A 22,437-nucleotide genomic window follows, 5' to 3' on the forward strand; every position below is an offset into this window, starting at 1 on the left:
GGAAGCATGGGCAGATCTGTAGCAGTTAGATTTGGCATGAATATCTCCATTGGAGGTGTTCAAGTCTACTTTAAGTAATGAGATTAAAAACAGCTTTACAACATTTAGATAACTCTTATATACGCATGTATTTAATTTGGGTTAACTTTATAGCTTTCAATTAAATTGAAACTAACAGCCAGTATATTTGTGTTAAGAGCTAGCTGCATCAAAAAAGAGAAAAGGGGGACACACACCTGTTCTTTCATTTCTTTCTACTGTCATTTAAGGTCTTTGGCAAGAAACAAAGTTTCTTACAGTGCTACTTTGTTTTATCTTCAAACTCTTAATGACACCATTTTTGCAAAGTGATAAACTAGAAGTTCAGACTGCACACTGAGCACTTCATACTCTGCAAAAATTATCATATTGCATCGCTGAGAGTAGAATAATAATACATGTTTTGCAGATCAAAGCTTTCACCTCCACATGGGACACCTACAATACAGCCTAAAAATGAAATAACTTGTTATTTATTCACTAGTAAGAAAAGAGTAAAACCCCACCTCACAAAGGTGTGGAAATGGCATACCTTTCTGCTGCTATGTTCACACTTAGAGCCCATTACTGACGTGCATAAAGTTTTCTAGCATAAAGCATTTAGAGCCCATTACTGACGTGCATAAAGTTTTCTAGCATAAAGCATAAAAATGGGTTTCTAAACAAGCAACGTCCTGAGTTATCACTAAGTCCTGCCTGCTTAATAGCAATTAATCAGGGAAGCTTTTCCTTCCTTATCTACCTTGCTTCGTTCATTCCAAATTACTATTAGATATTTTTGTTATCCAGCTTGCTCAGATGTAGGAGCATGTGTTGAAGTTTACTTGGTCTTTCCAGCAGTCTTAATTTTTACACTGTGTTTTCTAAAATGAAGCTGTTTAGTGAAATACTAAATGGAGATTTTCACAGAACATACATCAAATTATCAATAGCCCACCCTATTTTTTATTCAATCCTGAATATCATAATATAGTCACAGCATGCTACTTAAAAATGGTGTTAAAATGCCAGCACATGAATCCTCAGATATCCTTTCAGATGGCTTGGAAAACTAACTCCAGTTTAGTGGTGGAGAAAATGAGGTGCACACAGCAACAGAGTCAGTACAAGAGTCTGACTCAGTACTGAAACTTGGCACAGACCTTACCATTTTTCCACTGACGTAAAGCACGTAAACATGTCCACAGCACTGACTTTCATCAAAGTATCTCAACAAATTTTGTAAGAAGAAAACCACTTCTGCACTGAATCAGAACAAAGCCTATGTAGCTCAGTGCATGGCTGGGCTATCTGGTGGTGGCCAAAAGCAAAGAGTGGAGGAAGCTGTTAAGGAACAGGGAAAGCACACCGCAGTCATTTCTTACCACGCTCTCCCAGACCTCAACAGCTTACAGCTCTGGGACTTCCTGAGCCAGAATGATGTCTCTGCGCTTCATTGTTCTCAGTGGATTTATTTTATTTTTTTGCATGAGCTGTCCAGTCATCTCTTGAACTCAAAACCACAACAACCTTCTGTGGCAATGAGTTCCCAATTTAAACACATGTTGACCTAACAAACTTGACCTTTTGATTAATTTGGTTTGTTTCAGAATTCTTGTTTCATAAAGCAAGTATGTGTCAGCTAGTGGTATTCCCGTTAAACATATGGGTAACAGGAAGAACTTAAAAGACTTCTCCAAGTTCATAATCAATGATCATTATGCACTGAACCCAGAACTGTTGATTTCCTGACCAAAGATTAGATGGTATTTTTTTCTTGGCAAAATAGTTATTTAACAACAAAACGATCCAAAGAATAATCAGTAAATTTGTTCACTAAGGAAACTCACAGATTCAAGCAGAGACTGTATTTAATAGAAAATGTGCTACAATACAAAATATAAAGCAATAACTGTTAATGCCATTATATGAACATAATGAACAAGGTTACCATATTAATTGTTGTTCCACTGATGTTTGCTGCCTTAGCTGCCAGTGCACTGAGCCCTGTGCTTTGTAGCCCTGAAGGCAGTAAAAATCAGAGGGAAGGACCTAAATCTGTATTTCTGACAGGGGTCCAGTTGTCAAGGTTACCTGAATGACAATGGGGCTGCGGTTCTAACTAATGACCAGTTCAACACAGGCTCCCAAGAGCCTGACTAGCCCAGACAACAGAACTGAGCTCTTTGTCCATGCTACATCTGCAACAAGGGGCCTAGGATGCAGGAGACAAGCCCTGTTAACGTGGACAATACTTGTGCTGTTGGGAATATGTGCTGGTTTTACCCTTCGAAAGCTCCTGCTGCATGGCGCTCCCAGAAAAGGCACAAGAAATTTTAAATTAGTTAATTCTGAATTTTAAACCCTTTTGAATAGTTATTGGTTTGGATTTAAAATTTTGACTTTAAATCTTCCTAGAAAATATTTTTCCTTTTGCTCTTGACAGATAAGTACATTTATATTTAAAGACACTTGGTTTACAGAGAAATCATAAGGCAACAGAACTAGAAAAGGGAAGGTTTATACTTACTAACAACATTAGCTTGTCCAGTGAAGATGGTGTACTGCAGCTCGTAAGAGACCACACTGAACTCATCATCTGACGTCCAGTGGACAGTAATGGTATCGTAAGAAGCTGTACAGAGCTCTTCCCGAATAGTGGGTGGGTTGGGAGCTGTGAGATAGAACACAGGAGGTTTGCTGACACCATCAGTGAAATATTTCCCTTCTTACCTAAGATTAGGGGATGTATCTGATGTGTGAGTTTGTATCTATACCATCCAACAGACTTTTTAACAACTTTTTGCTAATTCAGCATTAACTTCGATGACCAATAAATTGTTGCGAAGGAAATCTTACTATCAATATAACCACCTAGGAAACCCAGATTTTGAATATATTTTGTATTAAAGCAGCTTTAGTTTCAGATGCCCTAGCACAAGTGATGTGTTGTGGGTCACCTTAAACAGTGGTTAAATGGGTACAACTGACATGTTACTTTTTCTAGGATTGTTCTGACCATCACACCAAAATTATCAACGTTTCATTGATGCACACATCAAGAGGGAGAGTCAACACTCCTCACTGTTGACTTGATGCAGTGTTTGCCTAGCCTGTCTTACCAGAAGAGATTGGCATAAGAGGCATTTATAATTCTGGGAAAGCCTCCAAACATTTGTGCTTTCATGCCCAATCTTCTCCTCTCTCCAAATTTTCGTTTCCTAGCTATCCATTCTAATACAGATGCATACAATTTCTATTGGCTATATAACAGCCTTAAAGATGTCTTATCATAACATCATGACTGTGTGACTATTACAACCTAATCTTCAATGTCATTGCTGATTAAATAATTCTAGAAAAGAATTCAAACACTTCAATAAAAAGCTGTCCCTCTGTTTCATTTTTTTTAAATCAACAAGCAAGATGTCTGTCTAGCAAGCTATACATTCTTCTCTGGTATTAACACACAACTTTGTTTTAAAGACCTATTTAAAGAAGTGAAATTTGAAGTAAACAGGTCTAAATTGTCTTTGCATTCTTTACAAAGCCAAACACCTAAATAAGAAGCAAATGGGTCTGTCTTTGAAAGATTGGTGGGCCTTCCTGCATGCTTGCCTAGGCGGGAGCTTCGTTCCTCATCATCTTCCTTACAAGCTACCATCATGCAAAAGAACCCCCAAATCCTTGTGCTTAATAGTGTTCCTCTCTGATGTCACAAAGTGAGGGAGGAGGGCACTCAAGCTGAAACAACCAAAATATGCGTGTATTAAAGGAAAAGGAAGGCAACTCTGAATGGTATTGTTGCTGTCAGCTCTTTAACTTCTGGTAGCCACAAATAATGGCCTTAAAAAAAAGTCCCTCTGAAGGAATTCCACCTTTACTTTTGCAACATCTTATTTTTGTGAAACATCTATTTTACTTGCCATTAAGAATTTTTATAGTTCATGTCCCTGGTTTACTGATGTATGTTCCCAAGGATTAAAGCGTGGACACATTTCCAAGCAGCCTCTTTCAACCAAGGGGCATAAGGAAACATTTAAATGTGTTTCCTGGTATGACCATGATTTGTGATGCTCTAAATATAGTAGCACAGAAGCTTACCAATGCCGTTTTTTTTGTTTTTTTTTTTTAACTCAGCAGAGGAGCCCTTGGGACAGGTGGGTATTTAAAAAGAAAGAGAGAAATAAACTTAAATAAGAACAGTGATCCAGGAGGGGAATATAGACAAAAACAGAAGACACTCCACCACCACCACCACCCCCTGCAACCTTCGGGGAAGGTTAGTGCTGTAGTATAGAGGCTGTGTACTAACTGAGGCTAACTAACTGTTGTGAGAGCTATGCAGTACTGCATTGGTCCTATCAGCTGTGTTTCAAAAAAGTATCCAGTAGAATCCAAACACTGGAGCTGTTTTTATTTTCCTAGCTGAGGTTTCATTTTCATATTTTGTCTGTCCTTCAAAGGCAAAAAAAAAAAAAATTAATTACAAATATACAAGTGGATCAACTTTTTTTGTGTTAGTATTCAACCAGTCTTCTTCAGTCGTCTCCTGCACCTAACAGAGCAAAATGTTTTACTTGAGAAATGTACTTATTACTACAACACAGGTAATAAATATTAATTTATGGAAAGCAACAATTACTGAAGGCTTAATGAACTGTAAACTGCATTTCAATAGCACCTAAGTGTCTTCAACTCATTTGAAAATGACAGCCTAACTTCCCCCTTAGTATGCACACCTGGTTGGCCTTACGGCTGGAGATTTATAGGCATTCATGTAATGAGAATGACAGAAAAAAGATATTTGACCTAAGCAGGACATCTTTTTCCTTGCTCTTGTGATTAACCCACACCCACCTGAGACTATACTGCATGAAACTCAGCTCCTTAGAAACACTCATTTCATAAACCACTCAGAATAAAACAAAATATATCTGCTTCTCTTGCAGACAGGCAAGGAAGTCTACATGCAAATGTTTTGTTATGACTTTCAAAATAATTTATAGTCTGGCTGCCAAATTCATCATTCCACAGTGCTTACTCCTTTGGAGAGTTTAAGTCCATAATGCAATTAAAGCGACTGACCTTAATGAGTTATTTTCATTATTACATTTGATAGCGTGTGATTTGCTTATCAAAATTACTAGTACTGCTAGAGAGCTGAGGTGCCACAGGAAAAGTTCTGCAGAGCCTTCAGAGCAATCTCAAGGCTGCACCAGCAACTTCCCCCCCGGGGCCCTGACCAGGGTGTGCTCCACCGCTGCAGAGAAAGGGGAAGCCCAGCACACTTCCAGCACAGCAGCAGGACACATAAAGCCTCATACCCACCCTCTGGTCCTGTTTCCCAGTGGAGAAGCAGCAATTGCACATGAGCCTTTCCAGTTCTTTTCAGGGTGAGGACTGAGCACTGATGCACAATGAAGTGAGCGAAGTTTGAAAAGGGATGTTAATACACTCAGCTATTGGCAGACTCACTCTCAGTTACTGGCAGACTCCTGTCTACAAACTGCTACCCAGTCTCAGGGAAAGCTGAAAAAAATGTGAAGCAGATCTTAAACCCCCCAAATTTAGAGTCTTGAGCAGTGAGGGAACCTCTAATCCAGGGGTCCTCAAACTTTTTAACCAGGGGGCCGGCGTGCAGATGCAGTGGCAGGCCGTCATCTGCGGCTGCTTGGTTCCCCCCCCAGCCCCTGGACCGGGGGCTGGATTGAGGACCCTGGGGGGCTGTATCCAGCCCGCGGGCCGTAGTTTGAGGACCCCTGCTCTAATCAGTGCCAGCAGACTTAGCAAGGCACAATGAAAGCTGCAGTGGTTTAAGGAATTGTTTCCTAACATCTACAGCTCTCCTTGGTCATGGAGTGGCAATCTTCGTAGACGACCAGGGCAAATATCTAGGAATGGTAACTGCTTCAGCCACTCTGACTTTCATCCACTGGTATTCATTAATCAACACTCTCTGATGAGAGAAAATTATTGCTGAAGGCTTCTTTAGTTAATTTGTATGACTTCGACTCAAAACAGAGCAGACACCCTTAAAAAGTCAGGAACCACACCTGAAGTGCCTGAAAGGCAGTAACTAGTATTAGAAAAGCAGATTCTTAAATTTCCTGCCAGCAGTAAGTGACCTTGTGAACATACCTCCTCTCTTTCAGCCAGGTTAATCTCACTTGCCTTCCTTTCAATGTCATGTGCGTGGCTTTTGCTCCAAAGCAGACTGAAAGCACTCACATGGTCCATACACCTGAGAGGCAGTTTAGGGAAACTGCCTCCTCTCACTGGTGAATCTCAGCATGGATGCAGGGGCTACCGGGTGACTCTTGAGACTATATCTAAATCCTCTCAGAACAAGGTCAGAGAGATTGACTAAAACCACCTCAACTTCCTTTTGTTTGCTCTGTCTCTACCTCCCTGCTGGCATGGGGTGATTGACTTTGTAAGGGCTCCTTACTGATTTTGAGTAAAAAAGGAAGATCTAAGCCATCTCCTTGACTTAATGGTGCTAGAAATATTCATATTTCTGGTATGAACACAAAGCGGTTGAGGAAGCCTGAACATGTCTCAGCTGTTCATTACTATCTCCATGGCGTGTCACGACATTGGACTGAACTAACATGCAGGAATTTGAAAGGCACGGTTACATCAGACGCGGGTACAAATTTGATGTATTAGTAACATGTCATGCATGAGCTGGCATCAAGAGCTCAGTCATGCAACCATCTAGACATAGTCTTTGTGTAGACCAAGACTGTTCACAAACAACAGAATGAGAAGTTACATCCAAAGCATGAGACTTAGTTGGAGGCATTTTTTTAATATTTTAATACTGAAACAGTTAAGAGGAAAGACAGGTTGTGAAGGGTTTCCAGCACAAAGTTGTTTTTATGTGAAAATACTGCTGGTATATGCTAGGCAATACATGTTTCTTTGTGCAGTCATAGCTGAAGTGATGGATGACGAAAACCTATCGTTGTTTCAGATGGGATTTCTGAAGCAGCGCAAATTGCAAGGTCAGAGAATAGATGTTCCTGCAATTGATTTCAAAGTATTAAGACACAGAACAAGTATTTTTGATTCAACAGGGATAAAAAAGTCCTTATGTCAGTAATATTGTGCAGAAAGTTTGCAAGTCATATGCATTGCCTGGATATAGCTAGATACATGTTTAGAAAAAGATGAGTTCCAGATGAAGAGCTTGAGCAACAGGCAAGATAAGAAAGCTTTCAAAAGACATCAAGACTACATATACAGAGAATAAAACAGTCAGAGAAAGATTAAGGGTATTATTTTAATATACTGAGCTTGACACCTCAATGTTTGGCTGGCAACTTTCGGAGAGATATCAAAGATTTGGATAGAGAAGCTTTGGACAGCTGCCTAAATAATAAGCACAAACTAGTTAAATTTATATTTGGGAAAGCAATAGACTATGAAGAAAGAAAGATGCAAACTTCAGTGTGCCACATAGAAAACTGGGGTTGGGGACATGGAGGATGAAGGACTGACAAATACTACACTGAGAAGAACCGAAGGAGAAGAAAATCTCCAGAAGACAACCAAGGTCAATTGCTTCGAAGGCAACTGACAATAGAGAGAATGAAGCTGGAATTTAGGCTTTGACACTTTGTTAAGAAGCAGTACAGTCACAGATAGAAGATAGGCTTCTTCGCTTAATTCACAACATTGATATACCACTAGGACTTACAAATGGTCTTCATTTTACTTCACTGTGAAACATGATAAAAGTAAAGCCCAATTCACTCTGTCACACAGTTTTCAGCTTAAGATGCATCAAGATTCCATGCACCAATCTGAAAGGGCTAAAACAAAATAGATCTTCCCCGGAGTCTCTAAACAACAACAGAGAATAATCAAGTGCATTTGACTCTTGGGACTATACTTATTCACATAAACATTACATATATACATATATTTACATAAATGTATTTTAACTATCTGCATAGGTTGTATTTTATGCTCAGATAATTTGGACACATGTTTTGGATTTTGCCATTGTAGCCATATGCTATTTATTAATGTGAAGAAAAATACCACAGAGTAAGCTAAAACTGTTCCTCTCTGGGCATCAAGGACAAGGATAAAAATGGCAGATTAGGAAAAAAAACCAGATAAATTGCTTGACCCATTTGCAAGCTCCCTTAGACTGAATTGTGAGCAATTTTTCAAGATTGTGGATGAGGTAGAAAGAAGGCAGAGAAGGAGCTGCGGAAATGACACAGCCAGCATGATGGACCATGGAAAGGATCTTTGTAGCAAGATCACCCTTCATTTTGGTACAGTCAAAATCTTCATTTTCTGCAGTGTATAGCAATATTGACTTATGATGTACAAAGGGGAGAAAACCTGGGAGGGATGGGAACAGACTGCTGGATAGAATTCACTTGGTGTAAGGCTAAAGATCTAACCCACAGTTTTCTGTACTTGAATGAGTCTTTCTAGCCTCTGGTTGGAGCCAGCTGGGAGAGAAATAGGCACCTGCAGAAGGGAGTCAACTGACCCAATATACATGCCTTTAAATGAAGTGGTTATTCCTCTGCTTTAGCCATAAAGGAAGCTGAGGCTGATTATTTTACATGTAGGTTCCTAGGTTAGACCAACGAGTCTGATTTTTTCTTAATTGTTCCTTTAATTTCATTGGCTTTTTTATAATTTTGGGGTGAATACTCAACATGGTGACAAAATTCCAGCAGACTTTGGAGAGTGACACCATAATATTTCAGTGGTACTGTATAAAAAGTTCAAATCACTCTCACCGCATTATTATTGTGTATTACTTACTCAAGTACATGTTAAACACTGATTGTATTCTCTAGTCACACAGTGATATAAAAACCTCTTGCAGATAAAATCCCTCTCAGATACAGCAAGAACCCCACAGCTCTACAAGGCAAGGGTGGTTCTGCCCTATGCATGCAGACAGTCTTGCTCTTCCCAGTACTCACCTGTTCATTTATTCATAGAGTGATAGAATAGTTTGGGTTGGAAGGGACCTTTACAGCTCATCTAGTCTAACTCCCCTGCAATGAGCAGGGACATCTTCAACTAGATCAGGTTGCTCAGAGCCCCATGCAACCTGACCTTGAATGCTTCCAGGGATGGGGCATCTACCACCTTTCTGGGTAACCTGTTCCAGTGTTTCACCGCCCTCATCACAAAAAATTTCTTCCTTCTGTCTAGTTGAAATCTACCCTCCTTTAGTTTAAAACCATTACCCCTTGTCCTATCACAACAGGTCCTACGAAAAAGTCTGTCCCTACCTTTCTTATAAGACCTTTTTAAGTATCGAAACGCCACAATAAGGTCTCCTCAGAGACTTCTCTTCTGCAGTCTGAACAACTCCAACTCTCTCAGCCTTCTCTCTGAATCAAAGCTAGAAGCCAGCCCTCTGCATGGAAAAGATCCAGTGGTTGACAATGAGATTTCGTGCTCTCACACTCCTCTGAAATAACACAGGTACTTCTGCAAACCAGGCTAAAAGAATGGGCCCAGGAAGTGTTTTCAAGTACTTTTCTAGCAGTGCTTTTTGCCTTTCATTGCAAATTCTCGTTGCTAACAGCAGATGCTTAAAGACCCTGCAAAATGAAAACGTACCCTGTAACTCTTCTGTTTTCAATTGAACTGGAATGAATTGTTCTAATTCTGGCGTTGAAATCAAAACACCCTAAATTACAGTAATTTGTTTCTCTTTGTGAGTCATTATATACTCTGAGATCACACATTACTCAGGCCTTCAGTAAGGATCTAATCCTGTGGGCTTCTTCAGGCCAGAGCTCTCGGTTAAGTGAGCTGGGGCTCTGCTCTGCGGGGAACCCACCCCACACCCTGGTACAGAGCACAGTGCCTGCTCTCGAGTCCCAGACATGGTGAGGTCCTCCAGTTCTGGGATGAGGGAATCACACAGTGTCACTGGCATGAGAAAAGATCTTTAATTTGCTGAGCCCTTGATGTTGATTGCTTGAACAGCTTCTGGTTGCTAATGGGAAATCTGCCAGGCGGCAGTCTGCCACAGTGAGGAGGCAGCCCCAAGGGAAAGGGTGACATGTGAAGCATCCATCCCCCAGGAAATGGGCTTTGGTCCCTGCTCTCCTTCTGCTAGCAGCTTCAGGCTGAGCTCCAGCTGTTCTCCCTTTTCACTCTGCTGCAGTGGCTTTTAACCATTTCTCACTCCCACTTGCCCACACCCTGATGGGGCGGAATGCAAGGAGAGGAGGTGTGAAATGCATCCCAGTTGTGCTCTGTAGCACCTAATGCTTCCAGGGACATTCTGGGTCTGCTGGGGGTAATTATTCAGGATTAAGAGCAAGAATGTATTGGGTTTATGTGGCAAGGTTTTAGTAGTACTTGCAATGCATCATTGACTTCTGTGAGAAAAGACCAGGAGCTGACCCTGTGTCAGACACAGCCAGTTTTAAGACAGACTCGGTGTTGCCCAAAGCTGAGTCCATCACCGATTTTACTAATGTCTCTGTGATAACATATTTAAGAAAGGGTAGAAAAGGCTGTGCAGTAGCTGGGAGAGAGAGGAATGAGAAAATGTGAGAGAAAACAACTCTGCAGACATGAAGGTCAGTGCAGAAGGAGGGGCAGGAGGTGCTCCAGGCACCGAAGCAGAGATTCCCCTGCAGCCTGTGGAGAAGACCATGGTGACACAGGCTATCCCCATGCAGCCCATAGAGGACTACAGTGGAGCAGACATCCACCCTGCAGCCTGTGGAGGACCCACACTGGAGCAGGTAGACAGCCTGCAGAGAAGAACCCATGCAGGAGCAAGTTTTCTGGCAGGAGCCATGTACCACAGAAGACTCATGCTGGAGTAGTACTTGAAGAAGAGCAGTCTGTGGGAAGGACCCATGTTGGACAAGTTTGTGAAGAACTGCATCCCACAGTAAGAAGCCCACGCTGGAACAGGTGAAGAGCGAGAAGGAAGGAGTGGCAGAGATGATGTGTGATGAACTGACCACAACCCCTATTCCCCATCCTCCTGTGCCAGTCGAGGGGAAGAGGTAGAAGAGTTGGGAATGAAGTTGAGCCCGAGAAGAAGTACGGGGTGGGGGAAAAGTGGTTTTAGTTTTGTTTTTTTTTTCTCAGTATTCTACTCTTACAATTAATTAGCAATAAATTACACTAATCTTCCCCAAGTTAAGGCTGTTTTGTTTTGCCTCTAACAGTACTTGTTGAGCGATCCCTGTCCTTATATCAATCCACAAGCTTTTAATCTTATTTTCACCCCCATCTTGCAGAGGAGATGGAGTGAGAGAGCAGCTTGGTGGATACCTGGCAGTCAGCCAAAGTTAACTGACCACACAAGGGAATCAAGAAAATCCTACTACTACTATTTTTTGAGGAAAATATAATAAAGCATCTTGGGGAAAAAATTACCTGTAAGGTAGTCAAGGCATTCCAACAATTTCTTCTCTCTGGTGAAATCAAGTGCGAATGTATCGAAAGTATCATTGAGATTAATCTCAGGAATTAGAACCTGGGAGGATGCCGTTGCCATGGAAACTCTATAATGAAAAGAAAAAAGTCTTTTAGCATGCAAGACACAATAACTTTCACATCAAGGTAGGACCTGATCATTATGATTATTATCACTTCTCAAAAAGCTTGACAAAAACTTTTACATGTATTTTATTTATATAGTTTAAGTTAGGAACTTCTCCTGCCACTCTTCTTTTTGCAAGTAAAGTCTCCAGTAAAAATCTCTTACTATTTAGCTTTTGCCTAACATGTGGTGTCAGCTAAGTTTTTAACAAAATATCGGTTAAGCAACAATATACTTTGTTCTTTCTAATCACCCATTGAACCAAAGTAGTAATAGCACCACATTCGTGTTTTAAGCAATCCTGACAGATGCTGCATCTCTCCCAGCCCTTGTTTTCTCAAGCAGTTTCTTGCTCCAGGCATTCCTTGGCACCGTTGTCCCAAGGGCTTGGTGCAGATCTCTACACCTTCTCAGCTGTTCAGCACAGCACATCACTGTTAACTTCAAAAAGCAGAGCGGGGAGATAAAACAGATGTCAGCACAGTTTATTTTGAAAGGCTTTTCCCTGCAAAGCATGTGTGCATGCTTACATTTCCTCCGAAACGGACAGGTTTCCTTGACTACTTGACTTCAGAAGCTACATCATCCACTTTCTGTCTGTCCAGCTGTACTAATATAAAGAGATGAGCTTTCACAAGAAAACTGCCATCAGGACGGATTTTTCAGATCCACCAGCCTGGTATCTTAAATATATTTTACTGGAGGGCTGGATACTGGATATGTTTATAAAAAGCGTAATCCATGTAAACAAAGAGATTATTAAAGCCCATGTTATATGACAGAAATTTGTTAATTGTTTCAGTTTGGAGGTAAACACACAACCATTCACACAATGTCTGTCATTTACCTGTCATTCATGACACATGTCAGATCAAAATATTTTGAATGCTTCAATTAACATTTTCCCAAATTAGAGTATTTCCCTGCAGACAGGACTCAAATGGCTCCAGGCCAAATGCTTACTAAGAAGTATGTTCTCATGTATTTCTTGTGTAATATTTTAGGAAAATACAGTTAGGAATGTAAAAAACTGAGCTGCACATCCCCTTGTCTTCAGCATAGTTTTTAAAACCTGAGCGGAGGAGGTTTTCTACTCAATAATTCTTGTTACAGAGTTTTCAGCACTGTTTCTCTTAAAGTAGATCCTAGTACAGATGGATTTTTTTGAGAGAGGATAACTGAAGTGCCTTTTGCCCCATGTACTTAGAGGGAAAAAAACTCTGAGCTCTTTCAATTTTTTTTCCTCCCCCACGTCTCCCACCCCCCAGTAGTTCATCTGCAGTTACACTGTGATGTTTTTACACCTAGTAGGAAAAAAAGGCATGCATTTCTTGTATGGCCTGTGTTAGGACAAACTCAGGGAGATGTACACCTCTAAAAAATTAACTAAGGCCTTGCTAATAAACCAGCAAACAGGTATCTAAGGTTCTTTGAATATCGCCATAAATCACATATTTATTGTGAAGATGACCATACTGCCAGGGCCTTTTGGACTGTTTTTTGGAGCTGTGCGAAGGGTGCACTGTGACTACATGTGTTAAAGTCTGTTTTCAGTGAGCTCAACAGTTTGCAGCTTCAGACACCATGTCACCAAATTAGGTTCAGAGGATTGAATTTCCTCTTGTAATTCTGCCTGCTCTATCTGACACTGTGCTTGGTTGGAAAGGGTTTTTCTAGGATAAATGCATTTCACCCACTGTAAATAACGCACAGCCTAAATCACTGCAGTGTGTATAATGTCTCTGCTTACACTGTTACCTGTTGTGCTCACAACAGAGAATTTTATATTGCAATTACTTTGAAATACAAGAATGAAGAAATGCAATGAGCATAATTTCAGGAGACCGTTTTAGATGCTGGAGCTCAGGGCCCTCATAAGACTGTTACATGAGCAGCCTAGAAGCAAAGAAAATATTGTTCACCACATGAGAACTAAGAGACTTACTTGTAGGGAATAATTTATTAATCATATTTAGTCTCTTTTTCCACTTGCAAGTTGTCTACAAGCACTTGGTGTTTTTTTCCATTCTGTTTTATTCACTGCTTGAAATAATTCTTTAATTTTCAGGGCATTCACAGCCATCTCATTACAGACAGCAATCTGCGATAGCCAAGAATTAGATTTGATTGGGCACATATGTCAGCTGGTCCCATTTCTGCTCTCGGAGTGTCTCTCCTGTGACTGTATTTATGATGAAACTGTTCATGTTTAAAGTTCAAAACAGAGCTTCTCAGAATATTCTCTGGTAGTCAGTTAAAAAGCTTTGTGTCTCCACAGGTTTCTGTGCTACTTTGTTCCACTGAATACTGAAAAAATGACAGACCCTCACCTACAGCTTTTTACTGATGATATTCATGTGGTAGTTTTACTATCAGCTTCAGCTGGGATGCCACAATGCAGCTTGGTGACAGAACACAAACCAAGGTCTGACAGCTCACGTGTAAATCCTTGCCTTGCCTTCCTTTGCCCTTGCCCTCCTCAACAGATTTTCAACTCTGCAACAATCAACCCAGTGTTGCTGGCTTACTTACAAGTTGATTAAGTACCTTTGTTGAAGCCTGATATTCAAAGAATCTGTATACAGAACTCCAGAGTAACCAGTAAACTTAAAAAATAAAAAATAGCAAGGAATTTCATGCTTCAAATTCAGTAAGAATTGGCTGGACAATATGAAGATGCAATATGAACCCAGAGATTAAAAAAAATAGCTGAATATATCAGCATACCTTTTATAATTTTCTTCTTCATAGTCCAGTTACATTCTCCTTTTTTTGTCGTTTCTCTGACTGATGTCTGAACAGCTGATAATTCCAACAGAATATTTTTTCATCAGAAAATACTGCTGAAATTCAGCAGAGATGTTTCAAGGTTACAGTTTTGCACTGAAAATGAGACCAAATTTTCTAATAGCACTGTTTCCTGGAAAGGCTTGCTTTCGCTTGTATTTGGATCCTTGATGTATCTAGCACACTGAGGAGGATCTAGGATCCTAGAAGCAGTAGACATTCCCTGCACCCAGGGACCCAACACAGCAGCTGCCATAACTTCCAGACACCCAGGCTGTTGAATCCTCAACTATGCCAGTGGGCTACTTCAGAGATGCCTGTTGCAGGTTCCAGAAGTTATGCATTTCATTACCTTGCCACTTGCTATTTTGTGAAGACTATGAATCCATTAAGATAATTCCAAACTTCTAAGGAATGTACTCACTGCCTGATTTCTTCCTCAATCTCTTAATTTGTCATGGAGTAGGAATTTCATCCTCCAAAACCTTGATTTTTTAGTGTGTTTAGCACCAGATATCTGCTTGGCAGCCATACTGCCCCCTTCATTTTTACTTGACACTACTGTTCTAACTCTTATTTCGCACCCTTTTTCAACTGCTCCTGTTTTCAAAGGGATGTTTTGATTTAGCATTACAGTAAGGTCCTTCCCACTCTGGTACAGCACAAAGTAGCGTTTTGGGGGAATGTGTTAATTAACCCCCCACCTCTGACCACATCTGTGGTAGGACAAGACAACATGGCAACTATGACAACCTGTCTGCTGTAAACTGAGGTTTTTCTGTTTATTGAGAGGGACTTATTCTTTACCTTTCAGTGATATTTTTAGCAGTTTGCAGGAAGCGAGCGTGATCATTCTCCTTCAGCGACTGTTCAGCCTGAGAGATGAGGGACGTTGAGCGCTCAATGCACTGTTTGCAGTTTGCAATCTGCTGAGCCAGTTTTCTCAGCCTCACCACCTTGAGTGGAAACATAAGAAAGCAGTCACATCTCTAAGGTCAGAAATAATGAGGGCATTTGCGCTTCCGAGGTAAGGCTGAAAATGCAAAGGGGGAGTTAAGATGAATGGCTTCGCTGACAAGAGCTTCTTTCACACTAGCTTGATGGTGAGCATCCATCTAGCCACGTAACATTTTTAACAAGGGGACAGGCACAGCCTTTCTGCCTCAATATTTTCCACATGGGAAACAACAGAGGAGAGCCAAAACAAGCACAGCTGGCCTATTTTCCAACAGAAAAACCGTCATTTCCCGGTACTTTCTGCTTACATGATAACTAAGGGCTATTTAGATAACTGTTTCTCTGAAGTGATGAGATCTGTGTTAAAGGCATCTTATAAACTATGTTTTTTCCTGTTACTGAGGTGAGTTTCATAGAAAATAATCTGAAAATAAAACAACAGAAGAAGACTGTTCAGTTCTACTAACAATACATGCATGCCCTTTTCATTACGTGCTTTTAGTCAGATAATGTTTTCTTGTCAGATATTTTTAACGGCAAAAGCACAGTAGTGCTGGAGAGCTGATTATTATTGCTGCAAACATATGTGCTGGAGATAAACACAGTAGATGTGACTGTCATCGTTAGCTGAAAGGTTAGGGAGGGGCACAGCTAATCGTCCATTTCAAGACAATGCTGGCTAACAAAACTTCTAGTTCCTGAAAGGTCCGGGAGTACTTCCCATTGTTATCACAACAGGATCATAGTTTGAACAGGAGTAAGAAATAGGAAGGAAATGAAATAATTCTGGAGTTTAGAAAGGCTGTAAGACCAAGTTACATGCAAAATGCGGAAACTAATAGCCAAGTGGATTGGCAGAAATATCCAAATTTATAATCAAGATAACATTCCCAATCTCAGCAATTAAGACACAAGCTAAGAAGTTGCTTAGTTAAATTTCAGACGTAATTGCATCCTAAGCAGAGATAAATGATCTTAGTGCACCTACCTGACAACAGAAACCGCTAGGAAAATAAATCTTTTGGAAAACTTTCCAAAAGAAAATACTGGCCAAATGATTAGTGTCTCATAACATTAGTATTTCTTCTAAAGATAGAAACAATAAAGGAAGAAAAATGGCTGGGAAAGCATAAAGATTTTGATAATACTAACGAACTAATAATTTTCTAGGATTAACTAATGCTATAGTGTTTTCCCTAACTGTGCATCTACTGGTTACAATTAGGTAGATGTATGTAACCAAGGAAAGGTTCCTTGTAGTATTAAGAAGCTCATCTCTTTGTTTACTTATTAATTTACAAAACAAAAAATGAAAAGAAATAAATGTTACCTTGTGAGCTTTTAGCAATCATAAGACGTGTAATTTGTGAATTGGGGTTTTTGTTCACTTGATTCTTTTTTATATCTTCTTCAAGAAGAAAACTGACAATAAAAGTCTCATCTTGCTCACCTCCCACCAACCCCCCCATGGCAGGAACGAAGTCTGTACTGAAATGATCTTTTTTGATATTTATTTTTTTTCCTGCTACATGCTGTGGGATTTTATCGGTTTTGAGTGATAGGTGAGATTAAGGATGGAGCTGCACCATATTGTCAGACTTAAGTGTCTAAATCTGCAGCCTTACAAACTTAGCTAGAACTTTGCACCTGAGTGTTTCCAGCTCTGCAGCCATAACTATAGTCCTATAGACAAATTTGCCGTTCCCTGCCTTCCAGAAAGACTCTTAGCCACAGGCCCTCTTGAAATAAATTACATTGAGCAGACTTCCGTGTGGCTTTTCACAGGAAATTTTGACCCCCTGAAATCTTTCAACATATACAACATATGAGGCAAAACACTCCAGATCTTTACTGGACCTCCACTGATACCACTTCTGGCTGGACAAAGTAAAACAAAGAATGGGGATAGATTCTGATATCAGCTATATTCAAATAAATTTAGAGTCAATTGTATTATAAATCTTCCATGCTCTGATGGACATTAGAAAATATTTTTGCAAGCAATAGATTTTTTAAAAACAACTCAAGTTGCATAAATCCAAATTAATAGAAAGTTTTCTACTTCATCGGAAGCACAGCTGGTCTCACTGCATAGAGAAACTGAATTGAAACAATAATGCAGAAGGTGAGATTTTCCATTTTATAGGGAATTATATTTTGTTAAGAGCATGAGGAAATTTAGGTTCTGTCACACAATGTACAGGCCCTGTGGTTTCAAATATGTTTAAGTCATCCCTTGCCTACAGGCTTTTTATTTCAAGTTAATTGGAATATCTTGACAGCCACATGAACCATTTAACCTGCTCGTGACTTTATTCCATCCCTGAGCTTTTCCCACACAAGTAGAGTTTATATTTGACTTAGTTAGTTTAGCAGTTAAAGAGTAAACATTATGTACCTAGAAACTAAGAACAATAATTCAACTCCAATGTGTTTCTGCTACTGTGATCTAAACAAGAAAAGCTTTTACCTTTCCTTCCTTGATTTTTGTTCCAATTATTTGTCGTCTTTGCTGGATTATTTCAATAAGCTGGTCACATTCTTCCATCAGCTTGGTTTCTTGGCGGGATGCATTTACCTACAAAGCAAATCATTATGATTAGCAAAACTTGCTTTGACATTTTCGTTTTCCTTTTTCTAATTTAAACATCGCAGTTTCTAAAATGATGGTTTTGACATTTTTTGCTGCTTTCTGTATATAACCTATGCATTCTTTTTTTTTCTCCCTGGCTTGGATTTTATGTAATACTGAAACAAGTCTGAATGTCTTGTTCGTAGGAGGTAGGACTCAGAAATAGATATTCATCAGGTATTTCTAACTCAAGCGAGAAAAGTGTGGTCTTGTGACTACGGAGTGATGTCAGTTATAGGGGATATCAGTGAGAAGTGAAGGTTTTTCAGGAGGTGCTTAACACATCACAATTTCAAGCTGTATCTAGCGCTGCAGTGAATGCTACTGCACATAAGAGCACAAGTACTGGGTCAGACACTCCATCTACTGTGTTATCCTGCCTCTCACTGCTGCTGGTGCCAGCATCTGCTAGTAAAGCGTCTTAGAAAGAAGTCTCAACATGTATGATGATTCCAATGAATATTTTCTCATCCTCCAACCATTTGGACCTCAGAGTCTTCTTGAACCAGACACATTTTTTTCTACATCATTACTTATCCTCAGAAGAATTACCTTCTGTGGATTTATTTATTCTCTCCTTCAGCTCCTGCACACTTTAAGTATCCCCACCACCCTACAGCAATGAATACCACAGCCTAACTCACAGTAAAGTGAACCGCCTCCTTTAGAGCGATTTGAACCTATGTCCTTCCAGCTGCCTTTAATCATCCCAAGTTCTTTTACTGGAAAGGACAGTGAACTACTGATACCTATCCAGAATCACCACGCTGCTTGTGCTTTCACGGATCACTGTTTTGTCCTCTAGCAGGGTGACCTTTCTACACTGAAGAATCTGAAGTGATTCAGTTTTTCCTTGTATGAAAGCCGTACCACCACCATCCAATCATCCTTGTTTCTCTTCTCTGAAACTTTGCCAGGTCTATCATCTCCTTTTTGATGTGGGAACAGAACTGTACTTAAGTACTCAAGGTGCAAACTATGGAGTCATACAGTGGCACAATACATTCTCCACTTCATCTTGATTACTTTCATAATGATTCCTATGTTTGATCTGTTGAATTTAACACTTGAAAATATTGTTTATTATTTTCATTATCCATATAGTGGTTCCTGAAAGGTTCAAATTCTCAAAGATCTAAGTGACATTATGAAGTCATGTGTAATTGACTGTCTTTATTATTACCACTTTGCCTCAGAAATTAATCAGATAAAAAATAACAGCTGTGCTCATGTAGTTTTCTACAGTATAAATATATGAGCCAGCGAAACTGTTTTTAATGCAATAAAAAACTTCACAAAGGATATTAGCTTTCTATGGGAAATGTTGGCTTTTGTCAAAAAATAAGAAAACTTAGAAAAGTTTTGGTTCTCAGTTGAAATTGTTTTGTTTCTGGGGGAGACTGACTTTTTCAGTGAAAAGTCAACATTCTGTGTGACAAGAAAAATGTACTTCCCCACCAGTAGAAGCATGTATAGCTTACACGTATAAACTTACACTGCATAAACAGTCAGACAAAAAGGGAAAAAGTTCTAATCATGCCTAGAATAAAGAAAAATTTAAAGGAGTTATTTTGGAGCTATGTTTCCATTTGCACTTTGCTGATAGGGTAAGGTAGCCTTCAGCCCTGGCCAATTAATTGCTCCTAGAGCCACATCACCTTTTCCATCAGGCTAGTAAGAGCCAGGGGAGAACAACAACAGGGAACAGTTCCACGTGACAAGTAATTATATTTCTCTCCTTGGTTATTTTTCAGTCTGATGAACCCTTAATCTGTCTCAGACTTGGTTTTTTTTTTCTTCCAACAATGTGTTTAAACATGCATTTACCTGTAAGCACATTATGGAGCTCATTAAGATTAAGCAAATGCTTATTTATCTAAATTTGAACCAGGGCCAATAACCTTCTTACGTGAAATACATTGTGTCCTCTGGGCAAAGAGGGGACTTGTTTACAAAGGCCTGCTTTCATTAAAGTTTTGGAATATCCTTCTCAAATCTTCATAAAATTAAAGTTTGATTGCATATTTTATAGGTTTAATTATTAATTAAGATATCAGGTTTATAAAGAGAAAACTGGAAGGGATCAGATGGTACTGAAAGTGCTGGGGAGATCTGCATGTAATAGGTGAGGGTGTAGAAAGTACCTCCACCATGCAGTTGTAGGTGCCTATTTATCTCCTTATGTTAGCCAGCTGTTTGCTCTGCCTGGCTTCTCACCGCAGTCCATGAGAGAGACCACAAAGCAGCTCACCCAAAGCCTCTGGCAGTGCCAGTGTCTCTCCACTGACTGCTCACAGAGCCTAGAAGAACCAGTCAACCATCATTGTCCCTCCTATTCTCCTTCTTCTTCTCATCCTACCACCCCGGCTGCATCACACCCTCCCTTCACGCTCTGTACTTTGGCACGGAACTTGGCAGAGCTGTTTTCAGCAACCCACCCAGTGCAAGTTTCCCCAGCCCTGACTCCAGTCTCACTGGTGGACTGACATGCCAACAAGCGTGGGGAATCCCAAATGGCCTCTGTCGGGGCAATGATCACACCCACGGCGCATGGGCACAACTCCTCCCGTGTGATACGGAGGTCTGCTCATGCCAGAGCTGACTTTGGCACTTAATTACGGTAACACTTCACAGGATTTTTGAGTAGCTTCCACTCAAAGTGTTACTTCTATCACCACTTACATCATGGATTTGGTTTGTCGAGCAGATCTAATTAATCTTTGGGGCAACTGTCATGAAACATAGAGTTACAGGAAAGTTAAGTCAATATTGTTTCATTTAATACTCTGGTTGGTTTGAATAATAACATATTAATTAAATCTTAACTTAAAAAACTCTAGATTAAGAAAGCCAAAATGCTTGGAAAAAATGCTTAGATTTCTTACTGACTGCAGGCTTCTCTTTTTCTTTGAAATCTGAAAAGTATACTCTTTTATAAACTTCATTTGAAGACATTTCCAACTTTATAGCTTGCACAAGCCTTTTAAAAGTAAAAAGAATATTCAAAAATTATTTGATATGTCTGAGCTTTGAATGAAAAAAATATTAATTTGAGGGCTTTTCTCAAGTTGAAATACTCCTTAATCAAATTTTCAGCCTACAAAGCCTCTGATTCAGTAATAACTTCATAATTGAGCACATGCCTAACTTTAAGTGCACCATATTAGCTGTGGCCCTAAAGGGACTATTTGTGAGATTACTATTGAATATTATTTACTTGCATGCTTCTGAGGAGTCATATATCAGACCAAAGAGCCACAGGCATGGAGCAGGGCTCCGCTGTACAGGTGCTACAGAAATACCAGAATAAGGCTCTGTCTTCTGCCGGAGTCCTTTGATGAACAACAACCTTGACAATAACTTCCAGCTGGGGCTGGCCAAGGAATGCGAGTTCTGTCTGGTGAAAATATTTGAGGTTTTATGTTCTACATTTTTCCACATTAAAAACAAGCCCTGTTTCCAAGGAGTTCATTAAAAGAGACTGCGAGCTGCATTTAAAAAGTCTGGAGACTGCGTTGCTCACTTTGGTTGTGGGAGGCTCTCAATCATGCGGAGAGCAGACTTAAATCTGGGCTTCCTCCATCCCAGATGAGTGTCGACTCCTTAATCTGAGACACCTATTGCCTGAGAGTTTATGCTGGACTTAGGGACACCTCTCTGTAGAAAATCTCACTGACATCAATACACATAGTTTTGGCATCAACAAATTCCTTAACGTTACACATCCAGAACTGTTTTGAACCTAAAGCATTGTGTTTTGTTGGTAACATTGTTATAAACTTCTCCTTCACACCACAAAACAGTTTTAAAACTGACTAGGATGCCTTCTTATGATTTAGCCAAAATGATGACATTTTCTACTACAAGAAGGCAAGCAAGGACTGATTCTAGTTCTGCTGCTTTTGTGGGAAGTTTATTTTGATTTCTGTAACATCCAAAGACCTCAAACAGACAGTTTACAGGAAAAAAAAAAAATATTTTGGGGTTCTTTCCAGGTTTTCCAGATGGATGGATAGGTATCGCTGGCCTTTGCCTCAGGGAGTGGGTGTAGGGTAAAAAAAAAAAAAAAAGAAAAATAGGGGTTCCTCAGTTGTCTGACAGGGAGCTGGAAACAACAAGCCCCCCCAGCCCAAAGGGGGGAGCAGACCAGCTGTTCCCAGCTCCACAAGCTGAGAACTGCTTTGGAAAGTGTTCTAGTCTCTGCAGAGGCTTCCTTGGCTTTCATCTTCGGAGACCTGAGTTAAATTGCAGCTTAGGTCATAAGAAAATGAATGTGGTGGTTTCAAAGTCCCCAGCAGATGTTTGGGAAATCACAGAACTACAACATGGCTAGAGGTTCAAGGTTACAGGGGAGCTTCTATGGTTAATTCAAAGGCAAACAGAGTGTCAGAGGGCTAGATTCATACCCATGGAAACTTCCTCAACTAATATACTGAAATCAAAGGATTTTTTATGTCAGAATTTCACTTGCAGGAGC

At 40.0% G+C, this 22,437-nt stretch overlaps 1 protein-coding gene across 2 annotated transcripts in view; it reads right to left on the reverse strand.

The window, feature by feature from the left end:
• MID1 (midline 1) overlaps positions 1 to 22,437 on the reverse strand; it is a 166,590-nt gene that overhangs the window by 22,984 nt on the left and 121,169 nt on the right. For both annotated transcript variants that reach the window (XM_055802805.1, XM_005229445.4), the window contains exons 4-7: positions 17,799 to 17,906; positions 15,179 to 15,327; positions 11,419 to 11,546; positions 2,549 to 2,692 (exon numbers count right to left, since the gene is read on the reverse strand). In XM_055802805.1, coding sequence (XP_055658780.1) covers positions 2,549 to 2,692; positions 11,419 to 11,546; positions 15,179 to 15,327; positions 17,799 to 17,906 — 529 coding nt within the window. The remainder of the gene's footprint in view (positions 1 to 2,548; positions 2,693 to 11,418; positions 11,547 to 15,178; positions 15,328 to 17,798; positions 17,907 to 22,437) is intronic.

This window comes from Falco peregrinus, chromosome 4 (genome assembly GCF_023634155.1).
Source record: "Falco peregrinus isolate bFalPer1 chromosome 4, bFalPer1.pri, whole genome shotgun sequence".
Taxonomy (NCBI): domain Eukaryota; kingdom Metazoa; phylum Chordata; class Aves; order Falconiformes; family Falconidae; genus Falco; species Falco peregrinus.